Source organism: Phyllopteryx taeniolatus, chromosome 7 (assembly GCF_024500385.1).
Source record: "Phyllopteryx taeniolatus isolate TA_2022b chromosome 7, UOR_Ptae_1.2, whole genome shotgun sequence".
NCBI classification, from domain to species: domain Eukaryota; kingdom Metazoa; phylum Chordata; class Actinopteri; order Syngnathiformes; family Syngnathidae; genus Phyllopteryx; species Phyllopteryx taeniolatus.
In genome coordinates, this window is record NC_084508.1 from 27,181,381 (window position 1) to 27,197,231 (window position 15,851).

The window sequence follows — 15,851 nt, forward strand, 5'->3', positions numbered from 1 at the left end:
TAGATGTAGCTGTTAGTACCCACCTCTGCGTCTGTGTAGCTGACTCCCGTCTTGCCCTTCCAGAGCTGGTAACCTCTGGCACCAGTGAGAGTGAGAGTACTTCCTGTAAGTCTCGACCTTCTCTTGCTGTCTCTCCATCTCTCTGTGACCCCACTCATTCTCCTTTCTGTTAATTTATTATACTTCATTTGCAAGCCTTGTTCTTTGACCTTTAATTTCTTGCTTGTTTGTGTGTTCTGCTATGTGTGGATTTGACATACAGTATGTATGTAACACATGTATTTGTGTGTCGTGGTTGATGGTGTTCTAATCCGAGCCGGCCCTACCCGGTGTGGCGCCCTCTTCCGTCGGCGATTTACGTACTCTTACAAAGGAAATTGAATACATAACATTGTTTTTACTGTTATGATTCATAACATCCATTCATCCATTTTCCTTTACCACTTTCTAAAGTAACATTAAAAATAATTTAATTATAATAATTTAAAATGTAAAAATGAAAAACCTGACAGATGCATGTTGTCTGCTATGCATTTACAATACATAATGTATTTTTTATCTGATATGCATATTAGATACAACTTTATTGTCATCAGAGTGTAATGTCGTTTAGCAGATGGAGGTAAGTAATTTAATATGGCATGCTATGTAATAACAATAATAATTTTATTTATGTACAACCCCAATTCCAATGACTTTGGGTCGTTGTGTTAAACATAAATAAAAACGGAATACTATGATTTGCAAACCATGTTCGACCTATATTTAATTGAATACACTACAAATACAAGATATTTAATGTTCAAACTGATCAACTTTATTGTTTTTAGCAAATAATCATTAACTTAGAATTTTATGGCTGCAACACGTTCCAAAAAACCTGGGACAGGTGGCAATAAAGACTGAGAAAGTTGAGGAATGCTCATCAAACACCTGTTTGGAACATCCCACAGGTGAACAGGCTAATTGGGAACAGGTGGGTGCCATGATTGGGTATAAAAGGAGCTTCCCTGAATTACTGAATTACATTCACAAGCAAAGATGGGGTGCGGTTCATCTCTTTGTGAACAAGTGCATGAGAAAAGAGTAGAACAGTATAAGGACAATGTTCCTCAATGTACAATTGCAAGGAATTTAGGGATTTCATCATCTACGGTCCATAATATCATCAAAAGGCTCAGAGAATCTGGAGAAATCACTGCATGTAAGCGGCAAGGCCGAAAACCAACATTGAATGTCCGTGACCTTCGATCCCTCAGGCGGCACTGCATCAAAAACCGACATCAATGTGTAAAGGATATCACCATGTGTGCTCAGGAACACTTCAGAAAACCAATGCCAGTAAATACAGTTCGGCGCTACATCCATAAGTGCAACTTGAAACTCTACTATGCAAAGCAACAATGTTGTTATCAACAACACCCAGAAACGCCGCCGGCTTCTCTGGGCCCGAGCTCATCTAAGATGGACTGATGCAAAGTGGAAAAGTGTTCTGTGGTCCGACGAGTCCACATTTCAAATTGTTTTTGGAAACTGGACGTCGTGTCCTCCGGGCCAAAGAGGAAAATAACCATCCAGACTGTTATGGACGCAAAGTTCAAAAGCCAGCATCTGTGATGGTATGGGGCTATGTTAGTGCCAATGGCATGGGTAACTGTGAAGCACTATTAATGCTGAAAGGTACATACAGGTTTTGGAGAAACATATGCTGCCATCCAAGCAATGTCTTTTTCATGGACGTCCCTGCTTATTTCAGCAAGACAATGCCAAACCACATTCTGCACGTTACAACAGCGTGGCTTCGTAGTAAAAGAGTGCGGGTACTAGACTGGCCTGCCTGCAGTCTAGACCGGTCTCCCATTGAAAATGTGTGGCGCATTATGAAGCGTAAAATACGACAACGGAGACCCCGGACTGTTGAACAGCTGAAGCTGTACATCGAGCAAGAATGGGAAAGAATTCCACCTCCAAAGCTTCAACAATTAGCGTCCTGAGTTCCCAAACCTTTATTGAATGTTGTTAAAAGAACAGGTGATGTGACACAGTGGTAAACATGACCCTGTCCCAGCTTTTTTGGAACGTGTTGCAGCCATAAAATCCTAAGTTAATGATTATTTGCTAAAAACAAAGTTGATCAGTTTGAACATTAAATATATTGTCTTTGTAGTGTATTTAATTAAATATAGGTTGAACATGATTTGCAAATCATTGTATTCTGTTTTTATTTGTTTAACACAATGTCCCAACTTCATTGGAATTGTGGTTGTACAATAATTTTTAGTTGTTTAAATTTTTTTTGGTGCCCCCTGGAGTCCTTGGCGCGCTCAGCATTTGCCTCTATCGGCTAATGGTCGAGCTGTGTGTGTTGTGTATCTGTGTGAGACTCCACTTTCCCAGACCCAAGAGGTATAATCAAAAGTATGCAAAGGGAAAGACTGTGTGTTTTTGTCTCTTTGCATTTAAGTGTCCCTAACCTTTGTGTCCAATTAGCTGGCCACGAGGAGACGCTCCTAACCTACCAAGCAGTTATACAGCAGGAAGGTCAGTGATTTTTTTTTTTTGTTACTGTATTATGAGGGGAGAAAAACTCAATAATATAGACATATTGTGAGATGCAACCAATTGATGTTGTTACATGAATGACACAAAATAAAAGTAACTTTTTCAAAATGAATAAATGATAATTTGACAGTTTTTATTAGTTTGTGCTTTTTGCAGCTAACCACGCAAATAGATTTATGTTGCAGTCCTCCGTTATCATGGTACCGACATATGTTTTGACGTTACAAAGGTCACGCATTGAACTAGTTATTGTCGTAATGCTCAGTCAGTGTTGTACTTACTTTTTTTCATATGATAGTTTTATAATTATGGCCTAGATATGTTTAATAAAAACATTACTACTGCATTAGCATACTTTAGGGATAGACAATAATACGTTCTGAGTTGGCTACAAATGAGTCACTTTCTTTAGTGTTCTAGAGCAATACAGGTTATTCATACTGTACTTTGGGCACTGATCACTCACTGAATTTGGAAGAGGATTTTGGTCTCCACTAAACGTAAAAAAAAAATAATATCTGACAAATAATTACTGTATGTTGAATAAGCCTCTAGTTGTTTGTGATAGACTGCGTATTTCATATTATTCACTAGAATTTAGGATATGTTGTAAAAAAATTTATATATAGAAAAGATTGTTTTTGAAAGATACATTTTTAAAGCAATATGCCTTTAACTCCCCAAACCAAATCTGTGACAATGTATTGCAATTTCAGCACAGTTGTCTACAGTCATACACACTTTCTGCATCAAGCCCATCATTCAAATATTTTTGAAAGTCCATCCATTTTCTTTTACCACTTATCCTCACCAGAGTCGCGGGCTGCTGGAGCCTATCCCAGCCATCTTCGGCGGGAGTCGGGGTACACCCTGAACCGGTCGTCAGCCAATCGCAGGGCACATAGAAACAAACAACCATTCGCACTCACATACACACCTACGGGCAATGTAGAGTCTTCAGTCAACCTACCACGCATGTTTTTGGGATGTGGGAGGAAACCGGATTGCCCGGAGAAAACCCACCCAGGCATGGGGAGAACATGCAAACTCCACACAGGGGGGGCCGGGATTTGAAACCCGGTCCCCAGAACTGTGAGGCAGATGTGCTAACCAGTCGTCCACCGTGCCGGCTTATTTTTGAAAGTCAATAGCAAATGCATTTTTGAAATACAATTTTATTTTGCAATTCCGTTGCCTAACTAAATCCGTTTTTATCGCCCAGTGAATTACACAAGACCTGTTATCGTGCTTGGACCAATGAAAGATAGAGTCAACGATGACCTCATCTCCGAATTTCCTGAAAAATTTGGCTCCTGCGTCCCACGTGAGTGTCTAAACATCAGGATACCTTTCAGCAGAAACCTTCATGCAAATGTGCACACACATATGATTGCCATGGTCATTGTTTTAGTTAACCTTTAGTTTTTAGGCAGGTTTTATTGAAGAAAATGTTTTAACATATCCTGTATACGTGCATACTCCTTAGACACAACTCGACCACAGCGGGACTATGAGGTGGATGGCAGAGATTATCACTTTATGGCCTCCAGAGAGCTAATGGAACATGAGATCCAGGAGCACAAGTTCATCGAGGCAGGACAGTATAACAACCACCTGTATGGAACAAGCATACAGTCCGTTAGAGAAGTTGCTGATAAGGTAAGACACAAATATGGAGCAGAGAATATGGCAAGAGTTGACACAGTACAGAGGAGGAAGGAAACAAATCTGACACAATTCTGAATGTAAAACCAGAGCAAATGTCTCACTGTGTCCGATCTTTGTGTCCCTCAGGGTAAACACTGTATACTGGATGTATCAGGGAACGCTATAAAGCGTCTGCAGCTGGCAGGTCTCTATCCCATCGCCATCTTCATTCGGCCACACAATGTTGACAACATCCTGTGAGTGAACAAACTTTGGAAGCATTTGATTTGTATTGAGTGTGCTCTTTTTGAAGCCAAAGTAGGTTGTTCCACTAAAGTAAACAAAAAAGAAAAAGATAATAACAATAGTGAGACCATGTACCCCGACTTAGGAGTGCACCAACTTTTTTTTTTGTTTTGAAATACAAGCCGTCGCTCAGCTGATTAGGTTTTTTTGTTGTTTTGTTTTTTGCCTTGTGAATAATGACTTCAGTTATAGGCGTGCTTCAGACCCTAACAATAAACCCATAAAATAAACTGGAGCAAATCAGGTGGAATCTCGTTCCATCAACAAATCTGTTGTTAACAGAGGTGGGTAGGAACGCGCTACATTTACTCAAGTAACATTTTGGTTAATTGTACTTGTCAGAGTAGATTTAATGCATCATACTTTTTACTTGAGTATTTATGATTGAAAGAAACGGTACTATTAATCCGTTACAATGATCTACATGCCGCTCACGACTTTCATTTTTCAATAATTGCTTGCGCAATCTATTTTTATCATCGGCGCCGTTGCGCCAATCCAATGTAACCACAGTGATGTTTGACTCATGTTCACCAGTCAAATGACACAAGAAAGTCACATGTCCGCAAACAAAGTCTTCTATTCGACTTCGCGGGCCAATCAAAGTGAGTCATGACAGTCGCGCGCGACTCGTGTTTACATTACGAATTACAAAAAAATGGTCTGCTGGGAACGTCTGGCAGAATCCCCTGTCAGAAGGAGTTTCAACTCCGACCTCTGGCAGAACTTCACCCACGTCTCGGGGGAGGCGGGGGACATTGAGTCCGAGTGGACCACGTCTCCATTGCCAAGGCGGCCGACCGGCGCTGTGGCCGTAAGGTAGTCACTACCTGCCATGGCGCCAAGCCCCCGAACCGGTGAGAGATGCCGTCAAGCCGAAGTAGGAGTCCTGCTGATAGGTACCGGCTGGGCCAAGCAGAATGCAGCTTTGGTGGTCGCTGAGGCAAAAACTCAGACATGGGAGGAGTTCGGTGAGGTCACGGAGAACGACTTCCGGACGGCTTCGAGGAAATTCTGGGCCACCATCCGGCCTCTCAGGAGGGGGAAGCAGTGCACCATCAACACTGTGTATAGTGGGGATGGGGCGCTGCTGACCTCGACTCGGGACGTTGTGAGTCGATGGAGAGAACACTTCGAAGACCTCCTCAATTCCACCGACACGCCATCCCATGAGGAAGCAGAGTCGGGAAGTCGAATCTCAGATTCAGGAGGAGCAGGACCGAGGGTTGTGACTGACAGAACAAGATCCCGGATACAAGCAGCCGAAATGAGTTTCGTCCGCAGGGTGTCCGGGCTCTCCCTTAGAGAGAGAGAGAGAGAGAGAGAGATTGGGGGTGAGAAGCTCACTCATCCGGGAGGGGATCAGAGTAGAGCCGCTGCTCCTCCGCATTGAGAAGAGCCAGATGAGGTGGCTCAAGCATCTGTTTAGGATGCTTGCTGGACGCCTCCCTGGGGGGGGTTTCTGGACACGTCCCACTGGGAGGAGACCCCGGGGACGACCAGGACATGCTGGAGAGACTACGTCTCTCGGCTGGCCTGAGAGAGCCTTGGGATCCCCTCGGAAGAGCTGGAGGAAGTGGATGGGGAGAGGGAAGTCTAGGCTTCCCTGCTAAAGCTGCTGCCCTCGCGGCCTGACCTCGGATAAGGGGAAGAAAATGGATGGATGGACTACAAAAACAACAGCTTTAACATGCAGCATAGTTTTCTCACTGCCCAAACTTGGATTGTTCAGCCCAATTCTAACTTGAGGAAACACCTTGCAATAAGTTGCAGATGTTTTTGCTGTTGCTTTGGCTGTGCATTTGGCAACATTACCACTATTTCATGGTCACAAGTTTCATGCATCTCACTCTCTCTCTCTCTCGCTCACACGCACACTTTATCAATAAGTCTGGTCAACAAACAGATTCTTCATTGTCATTTGTGGATAAAGCAACAACTGTTGCTGTAAGGCCATATGCATCTGTTGGTTTTGGGGACTTGAAATTTGAAATGACGGCAGGTGTGTGTGTGTGGGCTCGAACATGAGTTCAAATGTGATCTGTTACTTCTGAATACAGCCACATCCCAGTTATAAGAGGGAGTGCATCCTTATGCAACCAGATTTATTTTTTTTTAACTTTAGTTAACCAGGTAAAAGACCAGTTAAAACAGAACATCTCTTTTGCACTGGCCAAGAAGGCAGCAAGTTAAATGTATACATACAGGTTTATTTCAGTTGTTTATTTTCACCTCCCTTCTGAAAAAGATACAAAAATAAATCTTTTGAATTAAAAATTCTCGGTCACAACGGTGGATAAAGTTTTTAAACGATTTATCTTGGTCAAAATTCTTTTATAACCCAAACAAACTGGCATTTGAACAGGGCTGTGTCTACTTTTTATATCCACTGCAGCCTTTGTTCCTATTTTTGTAATCTGCTTGGTGAGCCTATGGTATTGTGCTGTTTAACAAGTAGAAAAAATATAGTATCTGACAATTTCTGGGAGCTGAATTTGCTTTAATTTATTATTTTACAAACGTTTTAGTTTATGAAGATTTTATTTGTTTTAAATTAAGTGATATTGTTGAGTAATATCTGAATTTGCATGTTTTATTTTATTTGACATTCATGCTTTGATTTAAAAAGATAAGTCAGAAGTTACTCAGTACTTCAGTAATTTTTCACTGAGTACTTTTAGTACTCTTACTCAAGGAATTATTTGGCAGACTAGTTCTTAATTTTACTTGAGTCATTTTATTCTTAAGTAAATGTACTCTTACTCGTGTATAATATTTAGCTACTCTACCCACCTCTGGTTGTTAAACAGATTTTCTGACAAACATTGCTTGCCTTCACGATCTGTGCGTCCTGATGTCCACGCAAGAATGCCGTTATGCTTTTCATCACACATCATGTCACGTATTTAGGGTGACTTCCTTTTTTTTTGCTTTGATCTAGCCCCTCCCAAGAACGTGAAACGTGCAAGTGATTGTGCAGTCCAGAAGCGAATTTTTTTTTAACTTAACGTCTGCTAAAAAAAGACAGACGGCTGGCTGCTGAGCACAGCGAGTGGAGCGTGAGCAATACGGAGCGTCAAGCCATGTAAAGCTAAAACGCACAAATGTACTACAGTGTTGGACTTTTGGCTCAATGACGCATCATGAAACCGGTTAAAGTCTTTTTTGTTTTTTTATAGCTATATTTTATCAGTCCACTGCTATTTTCCTTTATTAAAATATGCAACCATAAAATTGTTGTTTTCCATTTATTGTCAATAGTTTGAGTGATTTCAGTTAAGAGTGTGGTCACGCAACAAGTTAAACTTATAAGTCAAGGAACCACTGTATGATTTATTGTCAATGTCACGTCTATTGTTTTATATTGTGCTCGAATCATTAATCAAACCACTTTGAGTGTGCTGTAGTGTACAGTAGGAGAGACTAATTCAATTTGACTGACTGTACATTAGCATACCTTCACTTCGCTCGTGGTGTGTCCGTAGGCTTGCCGTCAGGGAGTTTAGATGTCCATCCATCCATTTTCTGAGCCGCTTCTCCTCACTAGGGTCGCGGGCGTGCTGGAGCCTATCCCAGCTGTCATCGGGCAAGGGGCGGGGTACACCCTGAACTGGTTGCCAGCCAATCGCAGGACACATAGAAACAAACAACCATTCGCACTCACAGTCATGCCTACGGGCAATTTAGAGTGTCCAATTAATGCATGTTTTTGGGATGTGGGAGGAAACCGGAGTGCCCGGAGAAAACCCACGCAGGCACGGGGAGAACATGCAAACTCCACACAGGCGGGGACGGGGATTGAACCCCGCACCTCAGAACTGTGAGGCTGACGCTCTAACCAGTCGGCCACCGTGCCGCCGAGTTTAGATGTGTTTAAGAAAAAAAAAAAAAAAAAAAAAAAGATTGAAATGAACATGCTTTACATTGGCAATGGCACGTGTGTGTTTCCAGAGAGATGAATAAGCGTTTTACTGAGGAGCAGGGAAGGAAGTCCTATGACAGAGCTGTCAAACTGGAGCAGGAATTCACAGAATATTTCACTGGTGAGTCACCGTTCACTGAACTATATTTCATGTACCGTTTCACCATAATTTACCGTAATTTCTCGTGTAGAATGTGCATTTTTCTTCCTCAAAAAATTTTCAAAAATCAATAGCGTACATGGATGTAGGGGTAAATGAAAAAAAAGTTTTTTATTTTTTTTATAAATGTATACTGCCATCTAGAGGTTATGAAAATGTTGTATACTTTAATTCCAAAATGCCACAGCCACCTAGAGGTTATGAAAAAGGTGTAGCCTACACTTACATTCCAATATGACAGGGGTACACATGACTGCATATATGTACAATTGTGCTCGTAAGTTTACATACCCAGGCAGAATTTGTGAACTTTTTTTTTTTTATTTTATTTTTTTTAAATAAATACGACCGATGAGTGAACAACAACCATCAGTAATTTCTTTATGGTTATGTTTTGTTGAATGATAATGATTTTCTGAAATGCAAAGTTTAATTTGAATCGCGTTAAAATAAAATTGTGTTTCGTCTGGTCCTTGATGTTTTCTTAAAAGAATTGTACACATCTTACAAATTCTGTCTGGGTAATCAAACATGTGAGCACAATTGTGTGTTTTCTCATTTAATAAATAAAAGTAGGGCTGTGAATTTCAAAGTAAGACCAAGTAAATAAAAAGTATTAAGTGTTCAAATAAAGTGCTTAACTTTAGAATAATTATTTGAAAAAAATAAAATACAGATAATACTTCATGTTTTGATCATATGGGTAGAAGCAAAATCATGCATTGTAAAAATGCATGATACATAAGGTTGGGCATCGTTTGAATTTGAGCGATTATGGTTCTGTACTTTAGTAGACTGCAAGTTGGACTTATGTTGCGTGAAACACAATTTAGGCACGCTGGTCGATCTCCCGAATGTTTGGCCGGTCTGGTCCGCATGGGGAACAGGTGGATTTGGCGGAAAAAGGAGGAAGAAAATAAAGAAAAAGCAAGAAAAAGAGTTCCAAGCGCAGGGCGGCCGAAGCCCATGGGTATCGCTCGGAGCAGACGTCCGCCGCCCGTTTCCCTCTTAACGGAGCTTTGTCCGTAAGCTGCCCCGGCACACGACAGGGTAGCTCGGGGCGCTGGTAGGATGCCCTGCGGCAGGGAAAGGTCTGATGTGTCCTCCCCACCTTCTGGTGGGCCACATGGTTAAGCGAGCAAGAGCCCGCGCCAAAAGGGGGGGTCCGGCCTTTAAGCCCAGCCGTAGGGGGGGTGATCCCACTGCTAAATGATTTAAAGTCCGGGAGAGAAGTCAGGATTCCTGGTCTTTGCTTTTGATGAGCTCTTTCAGACTGGCTGGTAATTCATTTAGCGTCCGTGTGAGATAAACCAGGCATCCCCGTGACAGTCTCTCTCGGCGGGGGAGCGGAGACAGGGATGCAGTCCCAGTCCGAGGTTGGAGTTCATGGTGACATCTGGCGAGAGCATGTCCATCTCACACACACACATATATATGTGTATATATATATATATATATATATATATATGTGTATATATATATATATATATATGTATATATGTATATATATATATATATATATATATATATATATATATATGTATATATATATATATATATATATATGTATATATATATATATATATATATATATGTATATATATATATATATATATATATATGTATATATATATATATATATGTATATATATATATATATATGTATATATATGTATATATATATATATATATATATATATATATATACACACACACACACAGCGGTTGAAATAAGTATTTAACACCTCATCCTTTTTCTCACTAAATACACATACTTCCAAAGGTGCTATTGACCTGAAAATTTCACCAGATGTTGTAATCCATACATACAAATAAGATCAGAAATTAAGTTGTGTGTAAAAATGTGAAATGTCACGGAAAAACTACTGAACACATGAAGAAAGGGAGGTGCAAAAAGGCATGGAACGCCAAGACAACACCTAAAATCTATCAATAAGAGCAATCCAGCCCCGAGTCAGTACAAATGAATATCAACTGGTTCAGTCCGAATTGATGGCCTACAAAAAGGTCTCATTGCCAAGGTGTGAGTCAAGGCACATTTCATGATGTGTAAGAGCAAAGAGCTGTCTCAGGACCATCGTAAAGTAATTGTTGCAAAACATAACGATGGCATTGGTTACAGGCGCATATCTAAGCTTCTGAACGTTCCAGTGAGCACAGTTGGAGCCATAATACGTAAGTGGAAAGCCAATCATACCACCATAAATTTGCCTCGATCAGGTGCTCCTCGCAAGATTTCTGACAGACAAGTGCAAAGATTAATCAGAACAATTATCCAAGAGCCAAGGACCACCTGTGGAGAGCTTCAAAAAGACCTGAAATTAGCAGGTCCTGTTGTCACAAGGAAAACAGTGAGTAATGCACTCCTCCGCCATGGCCTGTATGCACGCTCACCACGCAAGACCCCATTGATGGGAAAAAAAGCATGTCAAAGCTCGCTTAAAGTTTGCTGAACAACATTGGGACAAGCTGGGAGTCTGGTCTGATTGGAGCAAAATTTAACTCTTTGGGTGCCATAATGCACACCACGTTTGGAGGAGAAAAGGCACTGCACATCACCCTATATACACCATACCAACAGTGAAGTTCAGAGGTGGGAACATGATGGTGTGGGGTTGCTTTTCAGCAAATGGTACTAGTAAACTTCACATTATTGAAGGATGAATGGGCAAATGTACCAAGACATTCTTGACAAAAATCTGCTGCCATCTACGAAGATGATGAAAATGAAACTAGGATGGACAGTTCAGCAGGATAATGATCCTAAACATCCTGCCAATTGTCAATTGGTTTCGAACAAAAAAATAAAGCTCCTGGAATGGCCCAGCCAATCACCTGTTCTTGATTCCAATCGAAAAGAGAGAACTGAAACTCAAGGTCCATTAAAGAAGTCCACAGAACCTTCAAGATTTGTGTGGAGGAATGGGCCAAAATCACAGCAGAGCAATGTATGAGACTAGTTTTGCCATACAGGAGGTGTCTTGAAGCTGCCATTGCAAACAAAGGTTTTTGTACTAAGTATTAAATGAATATCACTTGATGTGTTCAATACTTTTTCCCCTGTGTCATGTCACATTATAACAATACAATTTCTGAGCTTATTTGTTCTACTTTCTTTGTATGTAATGGATTACTTGGGTTGTTCCCAACTGGTGAAATTTTCATGTCAATCGCACCTTTTGGAAATCTATTTAGTGAGAAAAATGATGTGTTAAATACATATTTCAGCCTCTGTGTGTGTGTGAGTGTGAATAATTTACATTTTTTGACTAAATTTAATGGGGAAAATTCTCATTAAACGTCTTTGTTAAAATATCACCATTTTTTGAAAGGTTGATGGTAACGAACAACAAAAACCACACTGATGAAACATTACCTCTAGTAGTATTTGGAGGAATATACAAACAAAATTGTATTGTTGTTTTCTTGAGTGAAAATGATAATTGGTTTTTTCCCCCCGCAGCTTTTGTCCATGGCTCATCTCTAGAGGAGGTGTATTCGCAGGTGAAGCAGATAATTGAGGAGCAATCTGGTCCTTACATCTGGGTGCCCACTAAGGAGCGGCTCTGAGCGACACCGCTCATAGCTACTACATGTTTGTACACACCAACTTTGGCAGCACAACTCAGCTTGTTTCCCCCCCGCGCTCACCTCCATGTTCTCTCACGTCCACACACACAACGCTGGACAAGGCTGAGACTGATCTGAAAACTCCCACTTTTTCTTGAGGGGGGGAGGAGCTCGTCTCTCCAGCAGCCCACTGGTGCATCTTCCTACAGCTGAGTTCCTTAATGTTTAAGGATGTGGTTCTAATCAAGAAAACGTACCATTATCTGATTTGTTGATTTAATTGTTGTTCTAAAGCTTGTTGTTGATGATGTTTTCATATTAACAAAGGGTAATTAGCATTCACATATGGGTTTGTAATGATGATAATGTCACCGAGAAGCAAACTTTTGCACGCTGTAGCTTTAAGAGCATGTTTCGGGGGACAAAGTCTTGATCCTCTTTCCCATTGTGTCTGTCATTTATCATGGCATCGCTCCACTTTATATATAAATAGCTCTCTTTTACACTCTTCCTCTGACTTTTCTACCTGTCTCTCTTATCCTACCACTTCCCTGCCAGACTGCCTCAAGTTTAAAATATGAGCTGATGGTTTAAATGTGCCCTGGCATGTTGGAATGAAGGGCCGAGATAGAAAACATAGACAGTAGTACTGTACAAATACTGCTTAGAAATGTAGCAAATATTATTTTTTAAAAGCAACACTTGTATGATGATTAGGTATGGTTTATATGAGACCTCTGTGACATGCAGAATGTCTCAAAAATAACAAAAAAAAGAAACATGAAATTAGGCTGCATTAAAATTTCCATCAATTCATTTTCTGTAGTGTGTGCCCCCATTCGGCTCCTGGGTGAGCCAGAGCCTCTCCCGGCTGACTGGGCAAGAGGCTGGGTAAACCATGGACCTCACCAGTCAATCACAGGACACATGCATGCATACAGACAAACAACCAGTCACACTCATATTTACACATTTGGGTAATTTGGAGTCTTAAATAAAAATAAATTCCCTAAATAAAAAATAAAAAAACATACATTTTTGCTTGTCTTAATCCCAAAAAGACTTCTTTGCCTTTTCTGCTCTTCTTCCTCTTCATTGGCTAAATTTATATGGACATCCGTATGCTAATATTCAATAAAATTATACTGCAGTGATAATTTACTGTAAACAACATTCTCTAATTACCTTTTTTCAAAATAGTCATATTCAAAGTAAGAAATTATATAATTAAAATATGAATTACATGAAATTTGTATTCCAGTCAGCAGTACATACAACAGATACACAAACTTGTTGTCTATATTCTTCTGGGAACATATAATGTAGGGCTGTAATGTGAATATAATTCCTTTTTTGGACTATGTGGTGTAACATGTAACGTGAGCAGTAATTGGAAGATTCTACCAATCACGTCCAATTGTTTCTATTTACAGAAAGCTCAGTATAGGGGAGTATTGTATTGTTGTCCATGTAAACATAACCAGTTTCTCATGCCTTCCATCTCTCCTCTAGATATTCACAGCATGGTGCACATTTATAAACACCATCACTGTTAGAAGTGTCATTGTTGTTTTGTTCCTTCTTACTGTGGTTGCACTAATGGGGGCTTGTTCCTTAAAAGCATATTTTAACAGCATCGGAGGTCTATGACTACGTGATTCACTTTGTTTCTGTGAATGTCTTGAAGGGTCACTTGGGTCGGCGTATTAGTAATATTCCATGGCTAAAATACAGTTAAGATTTCAGAACAACCATATGAATGAAGTGATTCATGCCTTTCAGCCGCAGAATGCATCAAAAGCGCCTGAGACTTGCCACATAAATGACAGTCGCCTTGGTACATTACACTTAATTTCATTTGGTTTCATGGCACACTCCCTGCACAAACCATCATACTGACTTGACAGCGTACTCTCATGTTATGTTGGCACACATATCACTCCACACAACAGTAGTGGCAGAAGTCATCATCATGTCACCCCCGTGATAGCGAACTCCTTTCAAAGCTTCAAAGTTGACCATTTCCGCTGTCTGGTGACTCCTGGATATTATTTGTTTACAAGAGAACGTCTCAGGGGATCTTATATATTCCAGTGAAAATGCTAGGTAATACTCATAATAAATGTGTGAGATTATGACAACACAATGAGATGTCTGTAAGAAATATGCACATTTTTTTGTAGTTTTGTGTTGGGAGCACTGTGTGCCTGATTAATGAAGTGTTATGTACTTGGAGCGCTATGGTCATGAATGGGGCTCCTCTCACATTAGGCGCTTGTGTCTTATGTCACGTATAAGATTTGAAGTACCGAGATGCTTTTGGAAACGCAGCCCGAGATGGACCTCGTCAATAACTTGTTTGCCACGCCAACCCTGAAGCTGACAGGAGCCCAGAGACTCACAGAGAAGCCGGTTCTGCACTACATGAGTTTTGAAAGCTAAAAGGTTTACCATTTCTTACAGTATCTGGAGCTAATTTATATTGATTTCCATTAGTAATTTTCTCAGATTTCTTGAACAGAACTGGACTCTGTGTTTTATTCTGGCTTTGTGTTTTAGCCAGGGGTTTATGCCACTGTCTAGAGTTAAGCACTGATGCAAAGAATCTATTTCAGAGATGGCTCTATATATAGATATATAACATATGATGATATTTATCCCTGCGCTAACTGCCTATTTTGGTACAAAAATAAATGTCTTTATTGAGACTTGATGAAATGTCTGTTTTAACGTCCAAACCTTTTGTGTTGATCCTGTGACTATTAACAGTACATTAAGCTATGAAGTGCATTGGCGCTTTGACTGCAGTTCATCGTGAGTGGAACAACAATAGTGGCTGGTGCTGATACGCTCGTCGAAAGATGTCACACAGCATTGGCAATGCCCACTGATATTAAATAGAATCTTGTCGAGCCGCAACAATTCTTTTGGATTCTGATGAAAAAAACATTGGGAATTTCGGACAAAATAATGTGCTGTTAGAGCCCTAATTAACCAAACATGTGCAGGTATGTGGACCGCAGGAGGAAGCCAGAGTATACCCACGCAAGCGTGGTTAAAACATGCAAACCTCACAGAGGAAGGCCTGACCTGAAATTCACAAATATCACAGCTGGGTTGAGTTGACATCAAGCACATGCTCAAAGTTTTGCCGTCATCCATTTATGAATGTAATACAGTGCTTAAAAATTTTCTAATAAGACAATATCCAGTTAGAGAACAATTTTTAAAATTAGACTTTACAAGTCCCACAAGTATTCCTGCAGCTAATCTCACTCAATTCTATGGAAGGCGTGAAGTCCAACATTCACAGATTTACACACCTAGATCAGATGACCGTTGTCCAGGAACTATCATGGAACGTTCTTTGCTCGTAATCAGACCATTGCATGAGAGGGTTGCAAAGATTATATTGTTACAGCTTGATATTGTTACAGCCCCATAAATATGAAACGATCTGAAGTACACCTGCAATAAAGTTCCTGGCACCTATGTAAAGACGTTTGCAGAGATAGAGTTGGTGGAGTTTATTGTTGCCTGTACAAAACTGACGACCTTGGGGGCTTTACATCAATATTCAAATTACAGTATACATTTCTATTTTGTATACTGTAACACAGTAGTGATTTGCTCAATAAACTTTGGTGGATAGTCACTGATAGT

The 15,851-nt window shown here is 40.4% G+C and overlaps 1 protein-coding gene across 13 annotated transcripts in view; it reads left to right on the plus strand.

The window, feature by feature from the left end:
- The window catches only part of LOC133481290 (discs large homolog 1-like protein), a 128,123-nt gene extending 113,227 nt beyond the window's left edge, over positions 1 to 14,896 (plus strand). For 11 of the 13 annotated variants that reach the window (XM_061780474.1, XM_061780476.1, XM_061780478.1 and 8 more), the window contains 7 exons: positions 64 to 105; positions 2,491 to 2,541; positions 3,785 to 3,886; positions 4,049 to 4,221; positions 4,357 to 4,466; positions 8,467 to 8,558; positions 12,082 to 14,896. In XM_061780474.1, the coding sequence (XP_061636458.1) occupies positions 64 to 105; positions 2,491 to 2,541; positions 3,785 to 3,886; positions 4,049 to 4,221; positions 4,357 to 4,466; positions 8,467 to 8,558; positions 12,082 to 12,188 (677 nt within the window). In that variant the 3' untranslated portion in view covers positions 12,189 to 14,896. The remainder of the gene's footprint in view (positions 1 to 63; positions 106 to 2,490; positions 2,542 to 3,784; positions 3,887 to 4,048; positions 4,222 to 4,356; positions 4,467 to 8,466; positions 8,559 to 12,081) is intronic. The other 2 variants (XM_061780475.1, XM_061780477.1) reach the window with 1 other exon arrangement.
- Positions 14,897 to 15,851: the final 955 nt, after the last annotated feature.